This window comes from Atractosteus spatula, chromosome 8, assembly GCF_055471065.1.
Source record: "Atractosteus spatula isolate fAtrSpa1 chromosome 8, fAtrSpa1.hap1, whole genome shotgun sequence".
In the NCBI taxonomy this organism is placed as follows: Eukaryota; Metazoa; Chordata; class Actinopteri; order Semionotiformes; family Lepisosteidae; genus Atractosteus; species Atractosteus spatula.
Window position 1 is genome coordinate 17,668,073 of NC_142713.1, and position 23,658 is coordinate 17,691,730.

Below are 23,658 nucleotides of genomic sequence, written 5' to 3' on the forward strand. Positions count from 1 at the left end.
GTGTATTCCATGCTTATTTCAGCATGGAATAAACCTGTCACTTGTTCCTTTACAGTATTTGATTGTCATCCACTAAGCAGTATACTGTATTTTGCAAAGTGATTGCAGTTATATAATTATTTGTAAAAAAAGGGTGATTTTTAGATTCCACAATGTAATACTTTCACTTTATAGTTTCTCGTGTCACGGACTTATTCCATTGCAACACGTGACACAAGTCCTGGTAACTTGATTCTGAAAGCCCTATCAGTAGTCCTGGCCATTTCCATGGATGACCTGACCAGTGCACCTGCCGCAGTGAAATGAAATGAGCTTCTTATGCAGTTCTCTGCCTTCAAGCTCTTATTGATTTTCTATTAGCTTGTTGTTGGCACCACTGATAAGATTGTATTTTTAAGCTGTATGCAATTACCCCATTCTGAATGTGCAATCTGAATTCTTAACAGGGAGGTATAGGTTTCTAAACTTCAGGTTCAAAAATAAGCAGCTACCTAGGTTGCAGTCTTTTAAGAAATGTGGGTGACTAAGCAAAATGTCTTGGAAAAGAGAATTAGAAAAAATAGAACTTGCTCAGAGTGGAGTGGCAAAGCGCTATAGTTAAAGGTCACCTACTGTACTTGTGAAGGCTGAAGTCCCAGGTTATACTTAGGAAATAGAGCTGCTGGAGTGCTCCATATTAATGGACTTGTGGCTGTACAGTTAATTGTATTAATTTGTTGTCGGGTTAATCTTGATGTAACTGAGGAAGGGTTTTTCCCTGAAGAAAGCCCTAGTTGGAGCACGTCTTGTGGGCTTTTTGAGAGTCTTCTACCTTGCCTCGTCACCAGCACTGACTTCCTGCTTCTGTTGATGAGAGTGTGGTGCCTCCGGGGGAATAGGTTTATGTAATAGGTACGAAAGTACTCACACCACACACTCTTCTTTTATTTTTGTGAAGTTTTCTCCTTTTCTTTCGTTCGTCCGTCTTCCAAGCTAGTCCACAATCCGTTTTCTCTATCCTTATTCAGTCCATTTTCCAAAAGTCCGTAAAATCCCACAAATCCGGGCCGAGTCCAAATCACAAACCGTATGCCGTTATCCTTTATTTATTCCGTAAATCCGTTGTCCTTAAATCTATATCCTCACCAACCAAACTCCACTATCTCCTCCCAAAACGCATTCACCTACTGGCTTCTGCGCCGGTTCACTGTTTCCAGGGCGTATATATTTTGTTTCCTGATGAGACCCACCTGTGTCTCGTTGTCCTTCAGACTGAGCCCTTTCCATCTGCGGGTCAGCTGGTTTCTCTTAGCGGCCATCTTGGTCAGGTCTAAGTCAAGTATAGTGAGCAGATCGTTCCTAAAATACCTGTCCTGGATGACCCTTCCTCTGGTCCTCTTACAAGAGGTACAGAAGCTTTATACAGTAGATAGATAAACATGATTGCTGTAGATATTAGGAAGGAGGGGAGAATTTATCAACCCTACATTAGTGCAGTGTCATTGGGAAAAAATGAGCACTAAAGCTCTTTTCTGGACTTAAGACAGGTTCTGCATGCCATTTATTGTGAGGAGCATCGCAAGGCCTACTGTACATATGACCCTTGCAGGAAGTTTTGGGGCGTTTTCCCAAGTTGAGGATCATGATCCCTGGTCAGTCCTATCCCTAATCTCTGTTCATTTCACATGCAAAAAAACAGTTTCAGATGTAGACTCGCTTTGAAAAACAAATCTTTTCAGTTTTAACTGTACTGTAGAGGTAGCTAAAGAGAGTGTAATTGAAAAGGGTTTCTATGCGGCAGTCATAAAGTGAACTCAATCTCTATTGATTAATTCACTGCTAGCCTAAAGGAAATGATTGCCTGAATTTTTTTCTTGACCCCATACCAATGATTGTTTCGCCCCAGAAAAATAATAAAAAAATTGGACTGTGTAATTTTCAATATAGGGGACTGGCTTCAATTTGACATAGAATTCATTTTTGTTGTTGATGTTGTTTGGTATTTCCACAGCACTTTTGAAAAGACACTAAAGCATCACCGTACACCCTGACATTTAATGGGTTTCAGGTGAGAAAAGTGAAGACTGAATCTGACAGATTAACCATGATAAGGGATTTCTGCAGTCCAAGGTTTTATTACACTGATTCATAGCCATGACAAGAAGTCAGCTCTTTGGAGAGTCTGAAAATCTGCAATATCTACGAAGCTAATGGACCTGTGCACATCTGCATTTATGTTTGTCAAGGCTGTGCTTCATTGTAAAAAATATATTTTAAGTCTAAATAAGTACAGTATCTGGCAGGTGTACTTTTTAAGAAAATAAATAGGGATCAAAGTGAGAAATAGGTCTGTTAGAAATGTGGTATAAAAATTCATAAGCTTTGTATTCAAAGTCTTAAGTTCTTTGTTCAGTTAGTATGCAAGGTAGTTCTAGTGCATTAATTACAGGAAAGCACCATTTTACCTGTAGGTATTCATAAAATACCAAAAGTCCTATTTTAGTTTTAACTCTTTCATTATATTTAAATGTCATCATTTTTTTACTGTGAATTATATAATAAATGCCTACACGTTAATTGATTTTTCTTTTCTTTGTTGAGTATTAGATCTTTCTTCTGATTGTTCTCAAGATTTCATTGTAAAATCTTCCCCATGTAGATTTTTTTAATTATATTACAGCTTATTTGGTTAAGTAAGTCCAGATACTTAAAGTAGGTCCTTTAGTAATAACTATTTGGTAATAAATACAGTATGTATTGTACAATGCAGTGGTGATTTCTTATTCAAATGTACTTCATGCATAAAACCTATGACTTAGTTGTAAAGTCTCTTGCTTTGTTTTAAATTCTAGGACATAGGTGTTGAGAAGGACTGAGTATCTTATGTAAGAGAATGCATTGCTTAGCTCAAACTGTAAAAGAGCATTCGACTGAATGGCTTTCAGCCAAATCTAAGTCTAAAACTTAATGTTTGAAATGTTTTTTTTACTGTGTGAAATTATATGTAATTTTTATGATAACATTTTTTAAAAGATTTGGCCCTTATCTGTCACAGAGAATTGCTTCCCATGCTCAACGGGATAAAAGTTTAATTATTATCCCCTTTAAAGTACCCATACTGTTGCAATCTTGTTGAATAAGAAAAAATATTTTAAATCTGTCTGAAGCTTCTGTTACTAGTCTAACATCTATACCAGGTTATTGTTATTTCCTGTATTCCAGAGAATATCAATAGGCCAATAACCTATCTTTTCTGTGCTGTGTGAATCTGTGTTTTTGTCATTGACGTAAGTGCTGTTTCATGACTTAATTTCATATTTGGAAATCCATATAGCTGTGTATAGCTTCCAAGATGTGTTAAAAAATAAGGGAAGTAACAGACTGAAAATTCAGTGTTTCATATAAGGCTACAGGCCTCCAGAACAGAGGGCATAGCAGATTATGCTTGATTATCTTGTAGCAGCAGTCTGAGGCAGTAATGCTGTTTTCAATGGCATATAATTGCATCTAGCAGTGTTTATCAAAGCCCATAGTTGCATTGAAATTGGAATGGTAAATTATTTACTGAAAAGGGAGACAAAAGGATCTTAATGGATAAGAAAAGAAAGAGACTGTTGCTGAATGACAGACAAAATAACCAAGTTGATTGCAAACCGTGTTATAACAAGTGTATTTCCTTTTTGTGAATGAAATAAATCATTTGTTCTTCTGTGCTCTTATATATATATATTAGTTGTATTAAAGAAAAAAGGCTTATTAGGCATATTTTAACAATGAGGTCCAAATAAGAAAATGAAATTTATGCTTTTGAAGAACATTTTTTAAATGCTGTACTTTAAAGATATTCCATTAAGTGAATGTAAAATGTTGTTAATAAGATTTGTTAATGTTATACATAATGTATGTCTACATTACTTTTAATTGTAGTGAAAGATATAAAATCTTTAGTTCTTCACCTAAATTAAAAGAAAACACAAAAAATGACAAGCTGCACAAAATAGACACTATGTTGAAACTAGATAAGACTTAATAAACCATAAGTAAACTTATATCAGGACAGTAACTGAACTTGACACATTGATGCTTGGTGCTGACTGTGTAGTCTCAACTTTTCATTTTGTCACCACTGCTAGTTAAGATTGAGTACATTGACAAACCAGCCTTTGCCAAATGTATGCACTGGGAATGCTGTCAAAAATGTCATCATTTGCTCATCATGGTCCAACCTAGGGAGACATTTGGTAAAATGTTTTACCAGACATTTGGCAGGTTACTGATGCACTATTGCCCAAGATACTGCAGCGTTCTTACAGCATTCAAAATGATGTCAGTCTTTGACAACCCGGTATCTTATTAAGAGGTGATGGGATATGTTTGGGACACTGTTGGCTCCCAGAGCAGGTTTTCAGTGGACAAGATGAGGATGTACTGCAAGATGAATGATCATGAAACCTAATTTCATGCAACATGCTGTGTGGACAGATTGAAGTGAGAAATTATTTTCCCATGTTCTCAAGATAATCTTAGGTCTAGTTATAGTGCCTTAATCTACAAAGCAATGCAGTGTTGATCTAGTGAACAATTAAAGATGTAAATGTTTAATGAAGAATCCATTGTGACTATTTGACTTCTATCAGTTGCAAATGCTATATTATTCTAGTTTTAAAGACCAAGTGCCTTTGGTGAGATAAAGCCTCTTGTGTTTTTTAGGCAAGACTTGAATCTTTTCTATTGTTTTTCACAAAACATCAAATTGACACGTTGGTGGTATAGTGGTGAGCATAGCTGCCTTCCAAGCAGTTGACCTGGGTTCGATTCTCAGCCAATGCAGCACGAAACTTTGCTAGCAGCCATATCACCCTGCAATTCACAACTGGCAACCCACTGAAGCTAAGCAGGTATGAGCCTGGTCAGTACCTGGATGGAAGACCTCCTGAAAAACTAAGGTTGCTGCTGGAAGAGGTGTTAGTGGTGACTCTCTATGGTCATTAAAAATCCCAGGGCGTTTCTCAAAAAGAGTAGGGGTGTCATCCTGGCATCCTGGCCGAATTTCACATTGGTGGTGGTGGTGGAGGGGAGTCCCCATTACCTGTAAAGCACTTTGAGTGGAGTGTCGAAAAATAAAATATAATATAAAATAAAAATATTGCTTATTAACTTGTTGCAAAACTGCATATCGTTTCATCTTAGAGTCCCTATTATATACACAATAATTATGTTGAAAAATAGTGATATTTGGACACATTTTACCCTCCTGTTTCTTGCTGCATTTACTGAGTGAACTTATATGCATGAATAAGAAGTTGCAAGAAAAATAACTAATGTAAAGTATAATTTAATCACTGCCCTCCCCATTGTCTTCTGAAAAGTGTGGTATCCCAGTAAGTGCAAACGGCTGAACATTTTAATATCACATGATCCTGTTTACGGGAGCCCACTTTAGTTGTTTCATATACAGGCAATCTTAGTTTTTAAAGATAAAATGTTAGCTGTTATGTGAAAAGTAACATGACGTAATGAAGTATTATCCTGCCTAGGGTGAGTTTGGAATAAACCCAGTCACACGGGTCAGAGAGTGGTGGAAACTACCGAAGAGACCCGACTGGTTGGGGATCAAGCATTCTGGTATGGAGGCAAGGTGAAAACATAAAAGGCAGATTGACAGACTGACAGGAATGACAGGACGGGGAAGAAAAAGGAAATTTCTGGAGTATAAAAGAAATAGTGAATACTGGCCGGCTTAGCTAGACAGCCCTGATCGGTGTACAAGAAAAAAAGAGGGGAAAGGACGCGATGGTATAGAGAGATGATAGCCCACTGCCTCCCAGGCAGGGAAGAGAAAGACTGGCAGGGTTTCAGTGAAACCGTCCTCCAGGATTTGCTGACAGAAGGTCATGCTAATGCCCATCCTCTGGTCCCCTCTCAGCATCCGGAGCCTGGTCAACCATGCATTGAGCTCCCATTTGGACCTGAGAGCACAGGAATGCAGGAAAGAAAAGGGCTCCTGGGGTGCTGGAAGGTGGCTTGGGAGTGGAAAGAAAAAGGAAAGAAAGAGTGACTAGGTGACCCAGACAACCCAGAAAAGAGGGAGAAGAGAGGAAGAGCGATGAAGTGGACATTGAAGGCCATCCAGAATATGATCCAGTAAAGTGGCAGCGAAGATGTTGGCCAGAGAGCATTCATGGCAGATTGACAGCACGGTATTCGGGCTTCTTTGGTAGTGGGTTGAGGGCAGCAGGAAGCGAGCCCTGGGTCTTGGACAAAAAAAGCTGCTTCAGCATGAGGGAAAGGATGGGTCAGTGGAGAAGGGTCCAGGATTGGGAGAAAAGGCTTGGAGCCACCATGCAGGGCAAAGAGTTGAAGAGGCAGCTCTGCAGGAGGAAGTCCTAGGAACAGAGCAACAGGATGCTGAATGAAGACTGTAACTGAATAGCGGTGCTGAAGGGACTGAAGGAGCAACACTGTGGGGTGAAGATAGGAAGTGAAATTCATGGCGAGTGGTGCAGACTGAAGACTGGAGAGCAATGCAGGCTGTTGATCAGAGAGTCCTGGGGTTCTGGGTGACTGATGTTGCCCCAGAGGGAATTCAGAAATTTCGACAAAAGTGGAGGCCAGTGGAGAAGAGTCCAGGATACCAGGGCGAATTCAGCTGTACAGTGCAGGCAGACTCAGTTTAGTAAGAAGAGGGCAGTAGAAGAGGCACACTAGTGTTCTGGAAGACTGAGGCTGCCCCAGAGAGAAGTCAGAAATCGATAAAGGTGATAACCAGCAGAGAAGAACCCAGAATCACCAGGGGTGACAAAACCGGTGAGGATTCAGCCCGCAGGACCAGTAGGAAATGGAGAATGAGGGGGACAGTATTGCCTGTGAGTGAAGGGTAGAAGGATAATGAAAAAGCACCGCAAGAGATGTGCTCTGGCATTATAAAGAAAAAGAGAAATAGAATAATTGACTCTTTTCCCCGAGTGAACCAAGGGATTTGAAAAATTGTTTAATATTTAATATTCTTCCTCATATATTTTTGAATGTAAAATAGTTTTTGTTGTCATTTATTTTTAAAACCCTTTGTATCCTAAAGAACTATAGTAAAGTTTAACTTTTGAAGCTTTCTAAAATTGTAATTTGACAGAGAATGTGATTATGCATTTTTAACATGGAGGAAAATTACACTTTCTGTGAGTACTGTAAATGGAAGACATTCAGAGAAGTATTGGCACACCTGAAACAAGAGAAGAGATGATTGCTAGTGTGTTCACTGTGAGACAAACTAAAACTGTGTGGTGTGAAATGCCTAAATTGAAAATGTGAGATGTCTGCTACAAAAATAACAGAAGAGTTAAATTATAAAGGGCAGTGAGGATTAAGTAAGCAAAATGTGCAGAGTTACTTCATAAAAAAGTCTAAATCAAAATTATTAAATCCAATTTCTGAAGACATTGATTTTTCAAAAATATACAGTAAGGCTTGTAAACTAGCAAAAGACTGCAAATTGTTTAAAAGGAAAATCTTTTAGTCCTAGATATTAATCCCATAGGTCTTTTTTTATCTTGTAAACACTTTTTGGATTCTTTAGTACTGTAATAGAAAAATGATCTAAGAAAAGCCAAAATCCTCTCTCACACATTTAAATACGTACCATTATGCAAAAGGAAAAAAATGCATGTGGTATACCAAATAATTATAGAGTGTTCCTAACATGGAGTCAGTATACCTACAAAACTAAGTACATCTAGAATAGATGATAGAATTGTATTTTGCAAAAATATTTGCAATTCTCCTGTGGATATGGGACCACTCAGACAACAGAGGCTGACACAGATCTCCAGCAGATGTGGAGCCGCAGTAAGCTTAGATGTGCCACAGCTGCACTTGCAATTTGTATTTTCGTCTGCCACAAAGACAAATAGCAGTTGACGGCCATTAAGTTGTTGCATTTGAGAAGTTAGATAAATGTTTTTTAAAAGATATGCTTCATTTCAATAGTTTAATTTCTTTGTACAGCATAAGGTGCAACTTTTGCTTTAATGTAACCCAAAGCTCAGATGAATAAGCCTGTAGGTTGTTATTGTAAGGTACAGTAGGATCATGTTAAAAAAGATCTTCTGTTGTACGTTACAGCTTTAACATCTCCTAGGGAATTGCTGCTATCCCTGATTTCTGTTCCTTACAACTTTAAATCTGCACTGGGATTGCATCTAGCTGTCATTACACGTTCGTCATGTACAGAGTGAGTTCAAACCCCATGCTACTATTTTCTCAGTCCATGACAGTGCTGACAAACGCTGCATTCTTTGTCAGTTCTTATTCTCCCCTAATCTTCAGACACCCTTCCAAAGCAATTAAGCTGTTTATGACCAAATGTGTCAATTTCCCAGAACCTCTGGGAAATTTAACTCAGTCACTTGGAGGACACTGTGCTCTTGGGTGCTTTAATAAGCAAGCTTTATTTCCTTTTCCACACAGCTTTGGCACTCACTCATTGTTGAGTTAGTAGGCATTGTTATAAAGCATTTCCTGGGCAGTAAAATTGGATCTGATACAATGAGTTCTCCCAGCAGGTGTTGGTTTTGAGGGTGGTAGGTGAGTTGAGAAACAATGCTGGACATTTGCATCTTTCTTTAATTTCAGATGCATAACAGCACCATAATGTCCCAGTCAGGCTGTTTGGCTTGTAACATAGAAGCTTAGGTTTTAAAGTCGTACAGCACATGTTACATTTTTAAATCTTTGCAATTTAATACTATAATTCTTGATATAGAGTATACTGTATAAAGGTGCAGATACACAAGGCACCCTCTATCTTGGACAATACTCTTACGTGTGATAAATATGTAAATTATAAGTGACTCTAAGAAGTTGTAATCATACCTTTGAATTGAAAAGAGGTATTTAAAATATGAAGTATATTTAAAATATTTAAAAATATCAGTTTTATGTTCTTGTTAGACACAAGTAATCAGCAAAGCCCAGTTTCGCAGATTGTGAACAGCTGGTCCACAGGTACTTGGATATTGTGCAACATATATTTGTGAGTTCATTTGTTACTTTTGCCTTTGAAATCTCTTTGACTGCGCCTTTGACAGATGCTGTGTTAGGAGAGCGGATATATGTCTAAATTCCAGTTGCTATTCAATGTTAATTTTCCTCTCCCTGCATTTAATAAATAATTGAAATGCCCGCGGCTTCCCTGCTGATTAAAAAATCCTGTTGGTCTGCCTCAGATGCACAAAATAGAAGAATTAGTCATGGGTGTCTTATGTTTTTCGTTCAAAGCTCTAAAAATCTAAAATGTACATAATAAATGATATATGAAAGCTAAAAAGTGAATCTTTTCAGTCTGTTTCCAAGACATCTTTTGAATTGTGGTGGAGTGAATGGGCCTTGCAGTGGGAAGTTTGTGGTCAAACAGGTTCCATAGCTTTGAAGAATTACCTTGTTTTGGAAAGGACTATCAGCTCAAAAACTGAGCCAATTTTAGTAAGCTGAACTCTTGTACTAATCTTGTCTTAAATCAATAAAAACAAGAACTTTTCAATACAAAGTCAATTCACAGGTCTGCAAAGTACTAGTAGGTTTCCTGTAGAGCAGTGTTCTTGTTGTTCTTTTTAAAAGAGTACAAGCTGCTCAGTACCTCAGAGGTTTACCGTTTCAGATGATTAAACTTGATGACCACTATACAAGTTAGATATACTGTATATAAATATAAAAATGACTGCTGTAACCTTTATGCTTGAAAGCCCTGCACTGGTGAGATCTCTCTTCATCTGTTCTCCGGGGTTTCTGACTACCTCTTCCTATGGGCTGAGCTGTCATCCCCCAGCTTTACGCTGAAGAAGAGTCAGAATGATTTGTGTATATATCTGTACTGAACATGTAAAGACGTATCTGGGTATTTATGCACATTTGAAGAAAATGAGTTTGGTTATATAACTAAATATGAATGTCAAGCCTGGTAAAAATTAAGAAAAACACAGTAAGGAACCGGTATTTACTGCATATCAAGATAGAAGTCATATCAAGATAGATGAGTCATTGGTATGTTTAAACAACACTTCAGGTAGACAGTGCCAAGAGTGGATCCAAGTTGTCTTTTGCATGTAGTGCCCTGATGGACATCAGCACATGTGGCAAAACTGATTGTTGTGTACAATAAACCAACTGACTGGGAGGTCCAAATGTGATTGTGTGGCCAGGAGTGTTATAGAAATCCACTTGTACAAACCCATGTTGATCAAGTGCCGAGACAGCAAGTGATGTTTTGAAAAGATGCAAATATAATAGCTATGTTTATTGATTCATTAGAGTCCCACTGAGCATTTATGGGAAAAGCTGGGATGACATGTGGCATTAAGGGCTCAAAGACCAGTGAACAGATTGTTTCACACATGCTTGTTCAGGCTCTATTAGATAAGTGGGACAAAATTCCACAAGACAGCATCTGCAACCTGGTGAAAAGCACCATCACAGATGTACAGCTTGCATAACTTCCAACAGTGGCCAATCCACCTGTTCATCAGCCCTGTTGATGATAAAATGTTAAGCAGCATAATGAGTTTACTTATGTCATACTGGTCAAGTAAAATATCAGGGCACCTGCTACAAAAAATGTAACTTTCCCAATGATAACTTTGTGAATTTGTTGCATTTTATAATATTTTTTTTTAATTCTCAATATATAAAATAGTAAAATGCAATTTATTTATTCTCAAGTATGCAGTATAAAATATAGTTTTGTATACAGTGGGCAGTGCTTTTCCAATGTTTTTTCCATACGAAAGAGCGTTTTTAATATTCCCAAGTACTACTGAATTATTAATATTGATTTCTGCAAGTATCAGTGCAGCAGAATGATTCTGAAGCCTAAATCCATTAGGAAACAACCTGGATTTGTCTTTGAAAGAAATAAAAGAAACTGCAGTGCTGAGCTGGTGTATGTTAATTGAACTCCATTAACGGTTAAGATTTTTACAGTTTATACTAAAATAGGTGTATGTTTATATCTACGATCTGTGAAGTATTTTACGTTTTTTTGTGCTCAACTGGTTTTCAGCTGACATTTAATATATATTTTTGTTTTATAAAAAGGGTTTAAATTTTAAAGTTTTATAACAATTTTCACTTTTTTTCACATCAACAGTTGACACTGACATTAACACCATGATTTTCAAATACAATTACATTTTTAATGAGATATGACTATGCATGCCTTTTAAAACCAAGTGGCAGACATTTCAGAACAAATCTTTAAATAACCATCAGTGGCTTTGTGTTCAAAGGTTTGGTTAATAAAAAAATCCAATTAGCCTATCTTGCCTTTAATCCTTTACAGTGAACTGTAGCTAGTACCTTGTGCTTATTTCCAGTCACTTATAATTTTGTTTATGTGTTTTCCAGGTTTTCCTTTGCTCTCTTGCCTCACATTGAAGCTGTGATTTCATAATGTCTTAGTATGATAGAATGTCACAGTATGAGAATGGAATTCTGTGGTTGGAGTAGTCCTCCCAATCTCAAGATTCATGTTTCTGATTATGGGTAGTCTTATACTGATAAAGTTATCTCTAACATTATTACACTGTTAAGAATTGAAAGAATCTGTGTATCAGATTGCTTTTTATCTTTTAATTTGAGGCTTACATCATTTATCATTTAAAACTTGTTGTTTGCTTTTACTTTCTTTGTCAGTTGCCACTTACTGGCTGCAGATAAAATATTTTGATGTGGTCTTAAAGATTTCTACTTTAAAAGAAAGTTTTTTTCAAATTGTTTATGATTTGACAAAAGAAAATCCTCACAAAAGCTTTCTTTCGTCTAGAATTCCACTGGGTATATTTATTTTTTAGAAAGATCAATAAATTAGGATTTAGAAAAAATGTTCTAAAAGAAGTAAATCCCCTCAGGGGTACAGCAGGATTTATCCATGCTGTGTGTTGCTTGTATCCGACAAGCTATATATTGTATTTCTAAAGGAAAATGAGGCACTAGTGGGTCTTTGCTGGGTTACCAAGCGTGATCTCAGGTGATGTTGCAAAAACCTAGAATGTTAGTCATGATAACAGCTCAGTATTTATTAAAACTTAATAATTAATAATTTAGAATTGATTTCATTTATGCACCACTTCCTCCCAAATAATGCCGAAGCATTTAAATTGTCAACTGTAATAAAATAACGATTGATTGCATTTGCACCATATAAGGACCCACTTTAACCACTTAGGTGCAGCACCTGCCTAAGTGACAAACTGCATCAGTGTTACACAGCAGATCAGCGGAGAAGTGAGAAATGGCTTCACCCATTGAACATTGAACTTGTGCCAAATTGTGCAGCCCAGAGTTGAACATGGTTAGGGCACCATTACTTTTGTGAGCAGTGCCCTGGGATGTTTAGTGCCCAGCTATTCAAGACCTCCGATTAATGTCTCATCTGAAGGAGGAATGTTGTAAAAGAATGAAAATCCATATGAATTAGTTCTTTTCAGGATTTAAGACTACTGCATAGAACAGCAGTAGCAAACGATGTTCAACATTATTCAGCCGAGAGACACAACTTGCACTCATACTGAAGAAGCTGAAAGAGTTTTGCATTTAAGACCATCTTTGATTGTCATTCATAACAGTCAAATTGTGCACATACACTGTACAGTAAAATCTAAGTGTCCTAGTACTATTGTAACTATTATTGTAACTATTGTAATTATTATTTTAAAATTATTATTAAAGGCTGCCTCATCTAACCTTACACTGTGCAAAACATGTGAAACAGCAATATCTGTGCAAAACAGTTAAACCTCAAACCTCCTTTAAACCTAAAAACAAATCCTTTATTCAATCAGTACATAAATCTTGCCATTGACGTAACAGAAACAGAAATGCTGTCCATTGCTCTTCTGTATAAATGTTTCTTGAAGAAAATCAGACCAAAAGAAAATACAACATTATATAATACAATCTGACAGCTCTCCTTCCTGAACTTCCATTTGTAGAAACAACATTTCTCTTGGGTTTAGTATTAGCTTTTTACAGTATCAATAATAAAGCCATACATAAAAGTTTAAAGCATGAAAGTAAAAGCACATTCTATTAATGAACCCTGCAGGATAAGCCAGGTCACAAACACTTAAAACCTATTTAAATACATAAATAAATTAACAGGAAGTACCAATATATGCTAGAATTTTTTTCTCCAGTCAATTAGGAAATAATGAGGGAAAATGAGAATTGATTAAAATGTTTAATGCACAGTGTAAAAGGCAAATAGCTGTGGTTATCCAATGTGTGATACTGGAAAGATGCAGAATGGCACCTTTTTAATTATGAAAAAGCATTGTTTAACCAATTTAGAGTTCATTTCACACAATAACCTCAGATCTTTTCCAGGAGACATTTATAATGCAATAAGACGGGATGATACAAGTATATGATTCACTTTACTAAGACTAATGAGAGGCAAATAATGGGGAATCTACAGTACTGTAAAGTATATTTTTCACAAGGATCTACAGGAAAACTAGAGTGAAGAAACAGTCTGAGTTTGTTTTTGACTTTTTAACCTTTTGCCGTATGGTTTTCCTGTTCTTGCTTTGATACTAGAATATGCCTTTAAAATCAATATAATATACTGTCTGTGAAAAAAAGAAGAGGTAGCTAAATTAACACATGATTTCAGTGAATATAATTCCTGTTAGAGTAACCTGTTTGAGTGATTGCATTATATTAGCCAAAGGCTGTATACAGACATTATGACCTTATTAATAAACAGATTGATCTATCAACATTTAATATCAATATACAAATATGTAATACAAAATGTCCTTGTATTTTTCTGAGTCAGTTGAGATGATACTTTAAACTCTGTTCTTTTGCTCAACAATCTTTTCTCATAGTACTTCTGTTAAACTGCCACAGATGAAAGATAAACCTGGTTTTACCCTTTAGTGTCTTCATGACCATCTTAAAATAATACTTAATAATAATAAATAATACTTAACACCAACACCTAAAATAAGGTATATTCATTTACAGCTGCATGAAATTGACCAATTGGGTTACTTTAGTGCATTTATAATTTATGCATATTTGAACTATATATTTTGGTATAATTCTTTGCAACTGGATACATAGTAATTACTGTGATAGCTTGAAGTTTTGATTGTGTATATATAAATGACTAGCAGTTTGAGCAATTGCAAAATTGATTAATTTGAAAATTAATAATTATTGTTAATTGATGACTATTTGGTTTATACCCATTTTCACAGATACATAAATTGGCTAAACTATTTTCCAGAATGTTCCTTTTATAATTATAATACTTAATAATTGCTTACACTTACAGTATATAGCGCTTTTCTGGACACTCCACTCAAAGCACTTTACAGGCAATGGGGACTCCCCTCCACCACCACCAATGTGCAGCATCCACCTGGATGATGCGACGGCAACCATAGTGCACCAGAACGCTCACCACACAGAGAGAGGGAGACCAGTGTAATGAAGCCAATTCATAGATGGGGATTATTAGGAGGCCATGATTGGTAAGGGCCAATGGGAAATTTGGCCAGGACACCAGGGTTACACCCCTACTCTTTTCGAGAAATGACCTGGGATTTTTAATGACCACAGAGAGTCAGGACCACGGTTTTACGACTCATCCAAAGGACGGCTTCAATAAAAGTAATTCTTTAAAATTATAGTGATTATTCTTAAGAATAAGTGATTATTCTCAGTGGACTGGCAGTTTTAGTTATTTACATTAATTATTTTGTGAAACACTTCTTTCTAGTAGTTTGTAGCAGTGTTTCCAAGTTGAGAAAAAGAAAGCCAAGACCTGCGTTCCTAACATGCAGTGTTGAAGTACAAGAGAAAGAAGTTCTCTTTTTCATCTTCTCTGTTTCATAGTTGCCTCTCTCATGTAGTTACTGTAATGGCAAGATTAGACTTAGTGACCAGGGCCTGATAAATGTGACAGTTTTAAATATAATGGTAATTGCTGCAAAGCTTTTCTGTCTTTGTTATGCTGCTATGTTTTGGAAGAATCAATGAAATACAATCCTTTTGAAACCACAGTCCTACCAGAGGCTGATATTATTTTATAGTTTACATGAATAACACATTTGTGAAGAGTGTTCTTGGATATATGTTGCTTGTGGGTAATAGCAAAACAAATAGTAATTATACTCGTTTCATTTGTCCCCTGGGAGACAACACTTTTGATATCCTGCCAGTCCGCTGAGAATGATCATTTTATTGAATTTTAAAGACCTACTTTTATTGAAGTCTGAAAAGAGAGGAGGTAGGGTTAGCATATGGTCTTATCGTTAGATAAAGATACTTGCACAGAAGGTACTGTATGTGCAAAGAGAGGAAGGATTTGGGAGTTTTTTTACGTTCCGGTCTACTTTAAATTTGCACAGATATTTTCAAATCAGCATTGTCAAGCTAATAAATTGAGAAAGCCTGGAAGCTTGTGAGAGGTCAGCTAAGATCACACGGATTCCAATCTTGTTTTAAATCCTGCAGGGCCCTAAGACAGTCCTTTGTAATAAAGGGGACAGCTTGATGAAAATCATCTTTATGGGTGGCTGGTAGGAGGCTTCTGAGAGAAACTTCAGATAAAGTCCAAAAAAGGTTAAGCTGTTGCCAAGCATTCAGGGACCACATACTGTCTTTGAGTTGCAAAAAGATTAAATTGCTCTTCGGCAGTGGTTGGTTTTGTGTCACTGAGCACAGTATTGTAGCTGTAAGAGAAAAGCAGGATGATAAAACACAAATGTCAGTGATGAAGACCCTTAGCAACCACTTAACATAGGGTACTCCAGGCTACTCCAAATGTCTGTTAAACTGACCTTGAATGCTTAGTTAAAACTAAGAGATGTTTGGTGTCTTTTAATTGCCCTGAAATGAGCAATATTTCAGAATCCCTAACCTTTCCCCCTGTCAAATTTATTTTTTTTTCCTTTGGGCCTTTTTCCTGTTATCTAAAGAGAATGAATGACATTTGAAATACCTTCTTCCTCTTAGGTTTTCACTCAGTAGAGATGGTCTTTAGGGCTATTTAAAGCCCAGAAAGCGCAAAATCCAGAAATAAAAATATAAATATATAACAGAAATATTACAGCACCTAGTTCTGTTTCTGTAGAATGATGTGCAATTCTGCACAATCTCTCAGTGACTGCAAAATGTAAATGAAAACCTCAACAATTGTTGAAATTCAAGCAATTTTAAAATAATTAGAAAACGCACTCATCCATCCATTTTCTAACTGGTTCATCCAATTCAGGATTGCAGGGCAGGCAGAGCCCATCTTGGCAAACTAACTAAAAAACCCATCTATCAATTTCTAAATAGCTTGTGTCACTTACACTGGATCAAAAGTGTTGACTAAAGTGGTTAACCACAATGATAATCACATAAAGCTTGTTAGTGACAACGAGACTGGTTAATTTCAACAAATTAACCAATCATTAAAAAAATCATCTTGAAGTCTTGAAGATGGATTGTGAGAGTTGGGCCTAAGCTAGAGATCACTCCTAATCTGACCTATAACAATGTTAATTGTTCATGACAAGGTAGTGATGCAGGAAAAATAAACCTTGCTCCGACACAAGGAATAGATTTGAAATGAAGCAATACTGCTTTCATTATAAAAAGCATTATATGCAAGGATTACTGTATGTCTGACAATGCTAGCATCACTTAAGTGTCTACATTCTGTTCTGCCTCCTTTTAACAAGACATGTATATATGAATTCTTTAGCTATTGGAAGCTGTGATTAAAATAGCTTAAGAAGATCAAGTGGTTTTGTGAGGATCAGCTTTATGATAACACATGACCAATCGTGAGCCATGATTTTGGCGTTGTTAGGATTTGAAAGGGTGGATTTCTCAGCACGTTTGACATTTGGGCAATAAGCTTATAGGCATAATGCATGTACAGATCAGGCAGATGGGGGTGACTTCATAATCACTTAAGGTAGGCAAACAAAGAACCAGCTCATAGACTAAGCATTAACAGGCTTTAATAAGAGTGTTATCCTCTTCTTGGCCTTAGCATTAAATTAAAATTTAGGTCAGGGAATACAAATGAGGTTGCCAGTCAATCTATGTTTTGGATGTTCAGGTATGTGCATGCAAGAAAATAAAAAAAACACCAAACAATGGTCTTTTAAGTAAATTACCATATTTTTCATTAAGTACTATCCCTGCAGTCTCATGTGCTTTAACTACCCATCAAGTATGCTTACTTTGGAACCCCAAAGCCACCAGCAGATTATTTGAAGTGGAATACATCTTTATCCACAATATTTCTTTCATTTATTAGATAATAAAACCAGAGTTTCCAGAGAATTAACCACTTTTTTAAATGCCAGCAATTCCAAAGCCAATTAGTGATAGTGAGATTTGTTTGCTCATTTAAATAAAATCCATGAATAATGAAGCTTTGTGACCTCATTTTAAACCATCGCTTTAAAAAAGAAGCTGACTTACATGTTCCAGCAAGGCTCTTGGATCTCAGTAGCTGCTTGTTTTTATTCTATTTTTCGAGACCACTGAGGCTCATCTGAGACAAAGTCAAAAATAACTCTAGTATCAGAAGCAAATTTGTTGCACGCAAAGAATTGTCTTGCATTTTGTTTTTAAAGTCAGTGTTGTCTGTTTTTTTATTTCATGCGTATAAGCAGCATAGTATACAGTAGATTATTTTTCTTAATGATTCACCTTCTTGACAAAACTATTGGCATTTGATTGAGGTTTTTGTTTTTGTAAAACATATGATGACACAATAGATCAACTTGAGATCAAAATGTTGCCAATTTAAAAAAGCTCTATATAAAGTAAAAGTTCTTATAAGGTCATGAAAGCATTTTCATTTCTGAACAGTATTTTTTTATGTGAAGGTTTATAAAAAGATTAAGAATCTACAACTGTCTGTGGAGTCAGTCTGGTCTTTATTTACATTATATGTTCTGTGTGTCTGGGAGTCACTGAGGGAATCTAAAGAAAATGTTCATTCTAAGGTTATGTGATTTCCTTATTCAATCCAAATGGTCTCAAAAATATCCATCCCTTGAGATATTATGACATTGTTTTTGTTGTGGGAATGTATATTGCAGATTTATGGTTCCCAGCTCTGAAGGAGTAATTTCTAAGTTCCACAAATAAAACCTAATAGACACAGGGAAAAGTACTTCATTGAATGCATCCAGTTCGATATCCCGACAATTATTATCTGTCAGAAAAGGGAACCCTTAAGATACGGTAAACTGTTTTCCGAGATTAAATGTGTGTAAATTTCTAATACATTTTTACTATCCTAGTAAATTCCCAGGGAGAGGACTTCAATAAGATTTCTCAGCTCTTGAGTTCAGGAGCAAGTTTGTTGTTCGGATCTGCCTCCGAGCATCCTATTTAAAAACTTCACGGATTTAAATGTGCTGCGTCCTAATGGCATATAATTAACCTCCAAGTCATATATCTTTTTTTCACATTATGAAGGTCCAGCAAGGAACCCCTTAAAAAAAGATTAAAAAAAGACACCTGGGATATTTATTTTATTATGTTAATAAAATACATTTTAAGATTTGTGAGTGGGAAGTTTTAAAGGAACCATTCGTAATATAATTGAAGGTAGTTTCATTAGGGCAATTAACCAACAGGTTTGGTGATATACAGTGTACAGTAAGTAGTCATTCAACCATTCAGACACACATGAAAGACATGAGTATTGAGTTTCAAATGTGTTTGAAATTGGATGGGTATAGACATATAGTTTAAGTTTTGAAGTTCTTAAATGTATATGAATATTATATTTCAATTTCAATTCTAGCTGTGAACTGTGCATTATAGACATTAAAATGTTTGAATGAAAGAATGGTTTATGAATGATTTCCATTCCTTCTGCTCACTCCTTCACTATGATTTCTTATTCACAAGGTTTCGTCTGATATCTCAGTCCATTAGGTGGAGAGGAAATGTCATAATGTCCCTTTTAATTTTTCACTAACTCTTTAGCATTCCAGCAACAATCCTGCTGTAAAGATCAGACTGTCTGGCTACACATTTTCATGATTGATGAGGAAAGTGTATCAATGGAACATTTTCATTTACCGATCATTCACACACACAAACTTTAATGTAAAATCATATGGGTTGAAAATGTGTGCGTTTCAAATTACTTGTACTAGGGGAACAGTAACTTTAAGAGAAGTGCACCACCTAGAGGGACTGTTTTTGGCTCCACTTTACCTTACTATGCTGGTATCAGCCCAGTACTGTAAGTCCAATTTCAAATATTTTTTTTCGTTTGTCAAAGTACATTAAACAAATTAACAGCTTTCAGGCCAGTGAAAGCCATCCTTATTGCAAAAATCGTGTGACAAAATATTGTCTCCTTTAAAAACTGATAATGTTTTTTCTTCCTTCCCTTCTGTAGCTGTGTGGCTGTGGGCTGCTGGGAGTAGGAATATGGCTGTCGGTGTCACAGGGCAGTTTCGCCACCTTCTCGCCCTCTTTTCCCTCCCTCTCCGCCGCCAATCTGGTCATTGCCATTGGCTCCATCGTCATGGTGACCGGGTTTTTGGGATGCCTGGGTGCCATAAAGGAAAACAAGTGCCTCCTTTTGAGTGTAAGTTGGCTTCTTTTAGATTACCCAGAGAGTGATAACAGGTCTTGTTTAGTAAGTTGGACACACAAGTTAAATCATCACAAAAACCAAGGTGGAAATGAAAACAAAAATGAAGATTTATATCTTTGAACAGAAGCACATACAGTATCAGCTTCAGCTTTGTGCTCATGCGCTTCATATATAGTATCTGCTGTATATACCTAGATACTTTTGTTTTAAAATGCAGTTAGAATTAGAAATAAAGAAAATTGTATCTCCAAAAATTCTTGAGCAAGTTTTCAGTTTAAATTTGTGATAAAAAAATGTGTCATGTTAGTCATTTTTTCAAACAGTTTTGTAAGTGCAGGTTCTTTATAGAGTACATACAAAATACAGTATATATTAACATAGTATAGTTCAATTCAATTTCAAATGAATTTTAATTTTCTAATGTAAATTTCCTTAGGATAGAGTATCACTAAGTAGTGCTAGTTACAAAAACTTTGATTAAGAATGCATACAAATTATTCATCAGTTGTGGTAGAAGTACTGTATATATGTGTAAATTATTATGTTTTATCAGGTGTATAAATTCAGAATTAGGTGTACAAGTGTTAAAAATAGTTACATCTGCTGCAGATTTTCTGTATTTTAGACTACATAATCCATTATAGAAAGGAGAACTGTATGCAGTTGTCAAAAGGTGTATCATTAATCACAGACATTTCTTTATTGAAATTTGCAGCACTACCACATAATAGTTTACATTTATATTAAACATTGTTCTAGACTACTTTATTGTTTGTTAAAGATATATAAATATTGTAAATCCAATGAAAGCAAACTATGTATTAGTAAAGCCTGAGAATAGTTGTTTTTGTTTTCTTTCAGTTTTTCATTGTTTTGCTGATCATCCTCCTGGCAGAGCTGATATTGCTGATTTTGTTCTTCGTTTATATGGACAAGGTAAGAATATTTTAATGTCACTTCTCCTGCATTGAAGCACCTGGAATATGCGCAATTTCTTAATTCATCAAACTTCATTAAGTTTTTAATTTTCTTAGATTATGCTGTTCAATTAAATATTACGTAACTAAGAACATGGACATGATCAACTTCTTTGGTGGATCTTTTTTACCCTTTTAAAGTGTGTTTTGTGATGTTAGAAATGTTTTTGTACATCTCTAATATTTCTGCACAAAATGGAAGTTTTGTAACTGGTTTTCGATGTAAGCAGAAGAATTAAGACCCTGCAAAAATGCAGAACTGCTGATGAAGCCTTGAAGATGGAAAGAAGACGTGTTTATGCCACACCTCAGGCAACTTTTAAATCATGTTCTGTTCAGAGTGTAATCATTGCTTTCAATCTGCGGCAAAACAGACAGGTGACACTGCTGTGTGTAGCTTACAGTTGATTTATCCTTGTGGTCATTTTGGGTTTCTTCAGTATCCTTCTGCATTCCATAGACTTGAAGACATGTAGGCTGGGTTTGATTGGCAACCTGAGAATCCCCCAGTCAAAAGAACCTGGGAACCCCTGGGCTATAATCATGGATTTGTCATAGAACAGAGCCATGTGTTTCTCGCTAGATAGCAGAGAGGAAACTGTTGGCTTGACAACAGACGTACAGGTTGTTCTCAACAGTTTGACAGGAAGTTAAAGCCAGACACAGGCCACAGTCAAGAGTCACGTAACCTTATCAAGATCAATGGGGAGGCCCAAGAGTCATGATGCTCATCCTGACTTCATTGAGTAGATCCTGTAACCTCACATGCCGTCCTTTCTATGATAACAATCTAGCAGAACAGTGCACATCCTTGTGCTGCTTGTGTGTCAACAACTTTTTACAAGATCAGAATGTAACACCCCAAATGTGTGAGATAACATGTGACAGGTCAGAGGCCAGTAAACAGGTACTACTTTATATGTGCTTGACCAGGCTGTTTGAAAGGAATAGGAACAGACTCCCGCAATAAATTAGATACTGCTGCTACCAATGGTAGCCATACATAGACACAAATGGTAAAATCTTTGCATTTTTGTTCATTAATTGAGTTTTTTTAAGTTTGTTGTGGGTCATCTTCACAGAATAGTTCATCAAACCCACAGAATTCTACAGTATCACAATCCAACTTGTTCTTCCCTTTAGAAAGGTTCAGAATTGGAAGAATGTCATACTCCAAGACCATAAGTATCTCACATCCAAGGAATGTCAAGCTGTGGTTAAGGTTTTAACTTATTTTCCTTGTAAATTAATTAAGAATCAGATTTTGTTTTAAGTTTGTATAGTTTTAGGGGTACTTAATGGCTTGCTCTTAAGGTCACTGACATGCCCTTGAAATGTGAGGCAAGCCTACACTATATAGCTCAATCAGGCCAATTGGCAAAACATAATTGTTTGCAGGCTTCTCCTGCTCTCTTTGCTTCTTACACAGCATTCAGGCAGCTTCTAGAAAGGGTTTCCCATGACCTTTCCCTTCACCCCTGGCTTCTCGACACAAGGGGTTACTTTAGAATAAGCAATATTTTTAATTCAGAGGGGTAAACAAAGCCCCCAAGATTATCAACAGTCATGAGAACCTAGGAATAAATGTGACTGCAAGTATCTTTAGCCCAAGAGTACAAAGTAAGAATGCTATAATGTTAAATAAATGACTGAAATGAATCTTTTTTGCTAACATTGTGCAGCTGGCAATTACAATTGTCACAGAGATCATTGTCTGAGCCCAAGCATTTCTGTTATAATGGGGACAAGTCATAGCTTCAGTGTCTGGCTATTACTATAGTGCTATATGCTGTTGGTAAAATATATATGTACAGCATATACTTTATATTTGGGCTTAAAAATAAAGTTTGCTCCTGTACAAAAATATTAACAGATTGCTTTACTCTTTTTCCATCTTTATTCAGAATGGCACCTTCTGAAATCTTAAACATTTTGTTTTCAGATAATGCTTCAATCTGGATATATCTGGGTGTTTTTGATTCAGAAAGTAGAGGATTAACTAATAAGAACACCAATGAGTCAGTTAGATTTCATTGTTAAATGATGGATTAGATGCTACAACACTTCACATTAGCTGCACTTTTGTAGTTTACCTTGAAATGTGATTTGAAGGTTCTGATCAATATAAATAAAAGTTTTCCTTTCACCTAAACTGTTACAAAATATTAATAAATCAATTACACTATTAATTATTTAATTAATTGGTTAACTATAGTTACATGATTACCTGACCTTTTACATTGTCAAATAAAAAAATTGACAATAATAAAATAAAATAAAAATAAAAAAACAGACAAAGAGCTCAGTTTAGAAGCAGCGCAGAAATACCATCAGATACATCTTGGTAATTTTATGGACTACAAGATTTGAAAGCTAAACTATATTTTTGACTGTTTTCATTTAATAAATAAACATTGTTTTGACATTTAAGCCCACTTCATTGCACTTTAGGACATAGACAATACATCTAAAACAGTTTGTACTTTTTAATTTTTTGTTTGATATTCAGAACATTTCTTTAAAATATTTTAAAAGTGTTATGTTTTATGGTTAAATCATGTTTAGTATTTCAGTTATGAAATGCAATTCCCAAGTCCAAACAGTACCATGTATTTTCTATTGTTTGATTACAGGAGGCCACTTCAGTTGTTTTCTGTACACACAGCCTTGGTTTTTTAAAGGTTAAACTGTTTATAGTAATACACTAAATTATATTTTTATTATATTAGTTTTATATTAAATTGATACAGTAATTTATTGTTTGACCATTTGTACATTTAACCTAACCACTAATGACAGTCAAACACCCATTACGTCCATATTAGGAATATAGTTATTTGAATAGAAAACACTAGTAAAGGCTTAAAGTCAATTGCAAATGTTCATATCATGTAATTCCTAAAATGTAAATTGTGACTAAGATGTCTAAGACATTTGTGCAGCATTATGCATTAAAAAACTTGAAATTACTTTTGGTTTTTGCTGTTCTGCTTTTTTTAAGTTTGTTGTCACTATTAGACAGGCACTAAATTGAAAAATAACCACAATCAATTTGCGATTTTTCTTGTGTCT

At 35.8% G+C, this 23,658-nt stretch overlaps 1 protein-coding gene and 1 non-coding gene across 5 annotated transcripts in view; both read left to right on the top strand.

Annotated features, from left to right (window-relative positions):
* Window positions 1–23,658, top strand: part of tspan9a (tetraspanin 9a) — a 196,337-nt gene that overhangs the window by 158,080 nt on the left and 14,599 nt on the right. For all 4 annotated transcript variants that reach the window (XM_088924055.1, XM_088924056.1, XM_088924057.1 and 1 more), the window contains 2 exons: window positions 19,409–19,600; window positions 20,471–20,545. In XM_088924055.1, coding sequence (XP_088780181.1) covers window positions 19,409–19,600; window positions 20,471–20,545 — 267 coding nt within the window. The remainder of the gene's footprint in view (window positions 1–19,408; window positions 19,601–20,470; window positions 20,546–23,658) is intronic.
* On the top strand, window positions 4,738–4,809 carry trnag-ucc (transfer RNA glycine (anticodon UCC)). The gene has a single exon. It is a non-coding gene; the product is annotated as a tRNA-Gly (tRNA).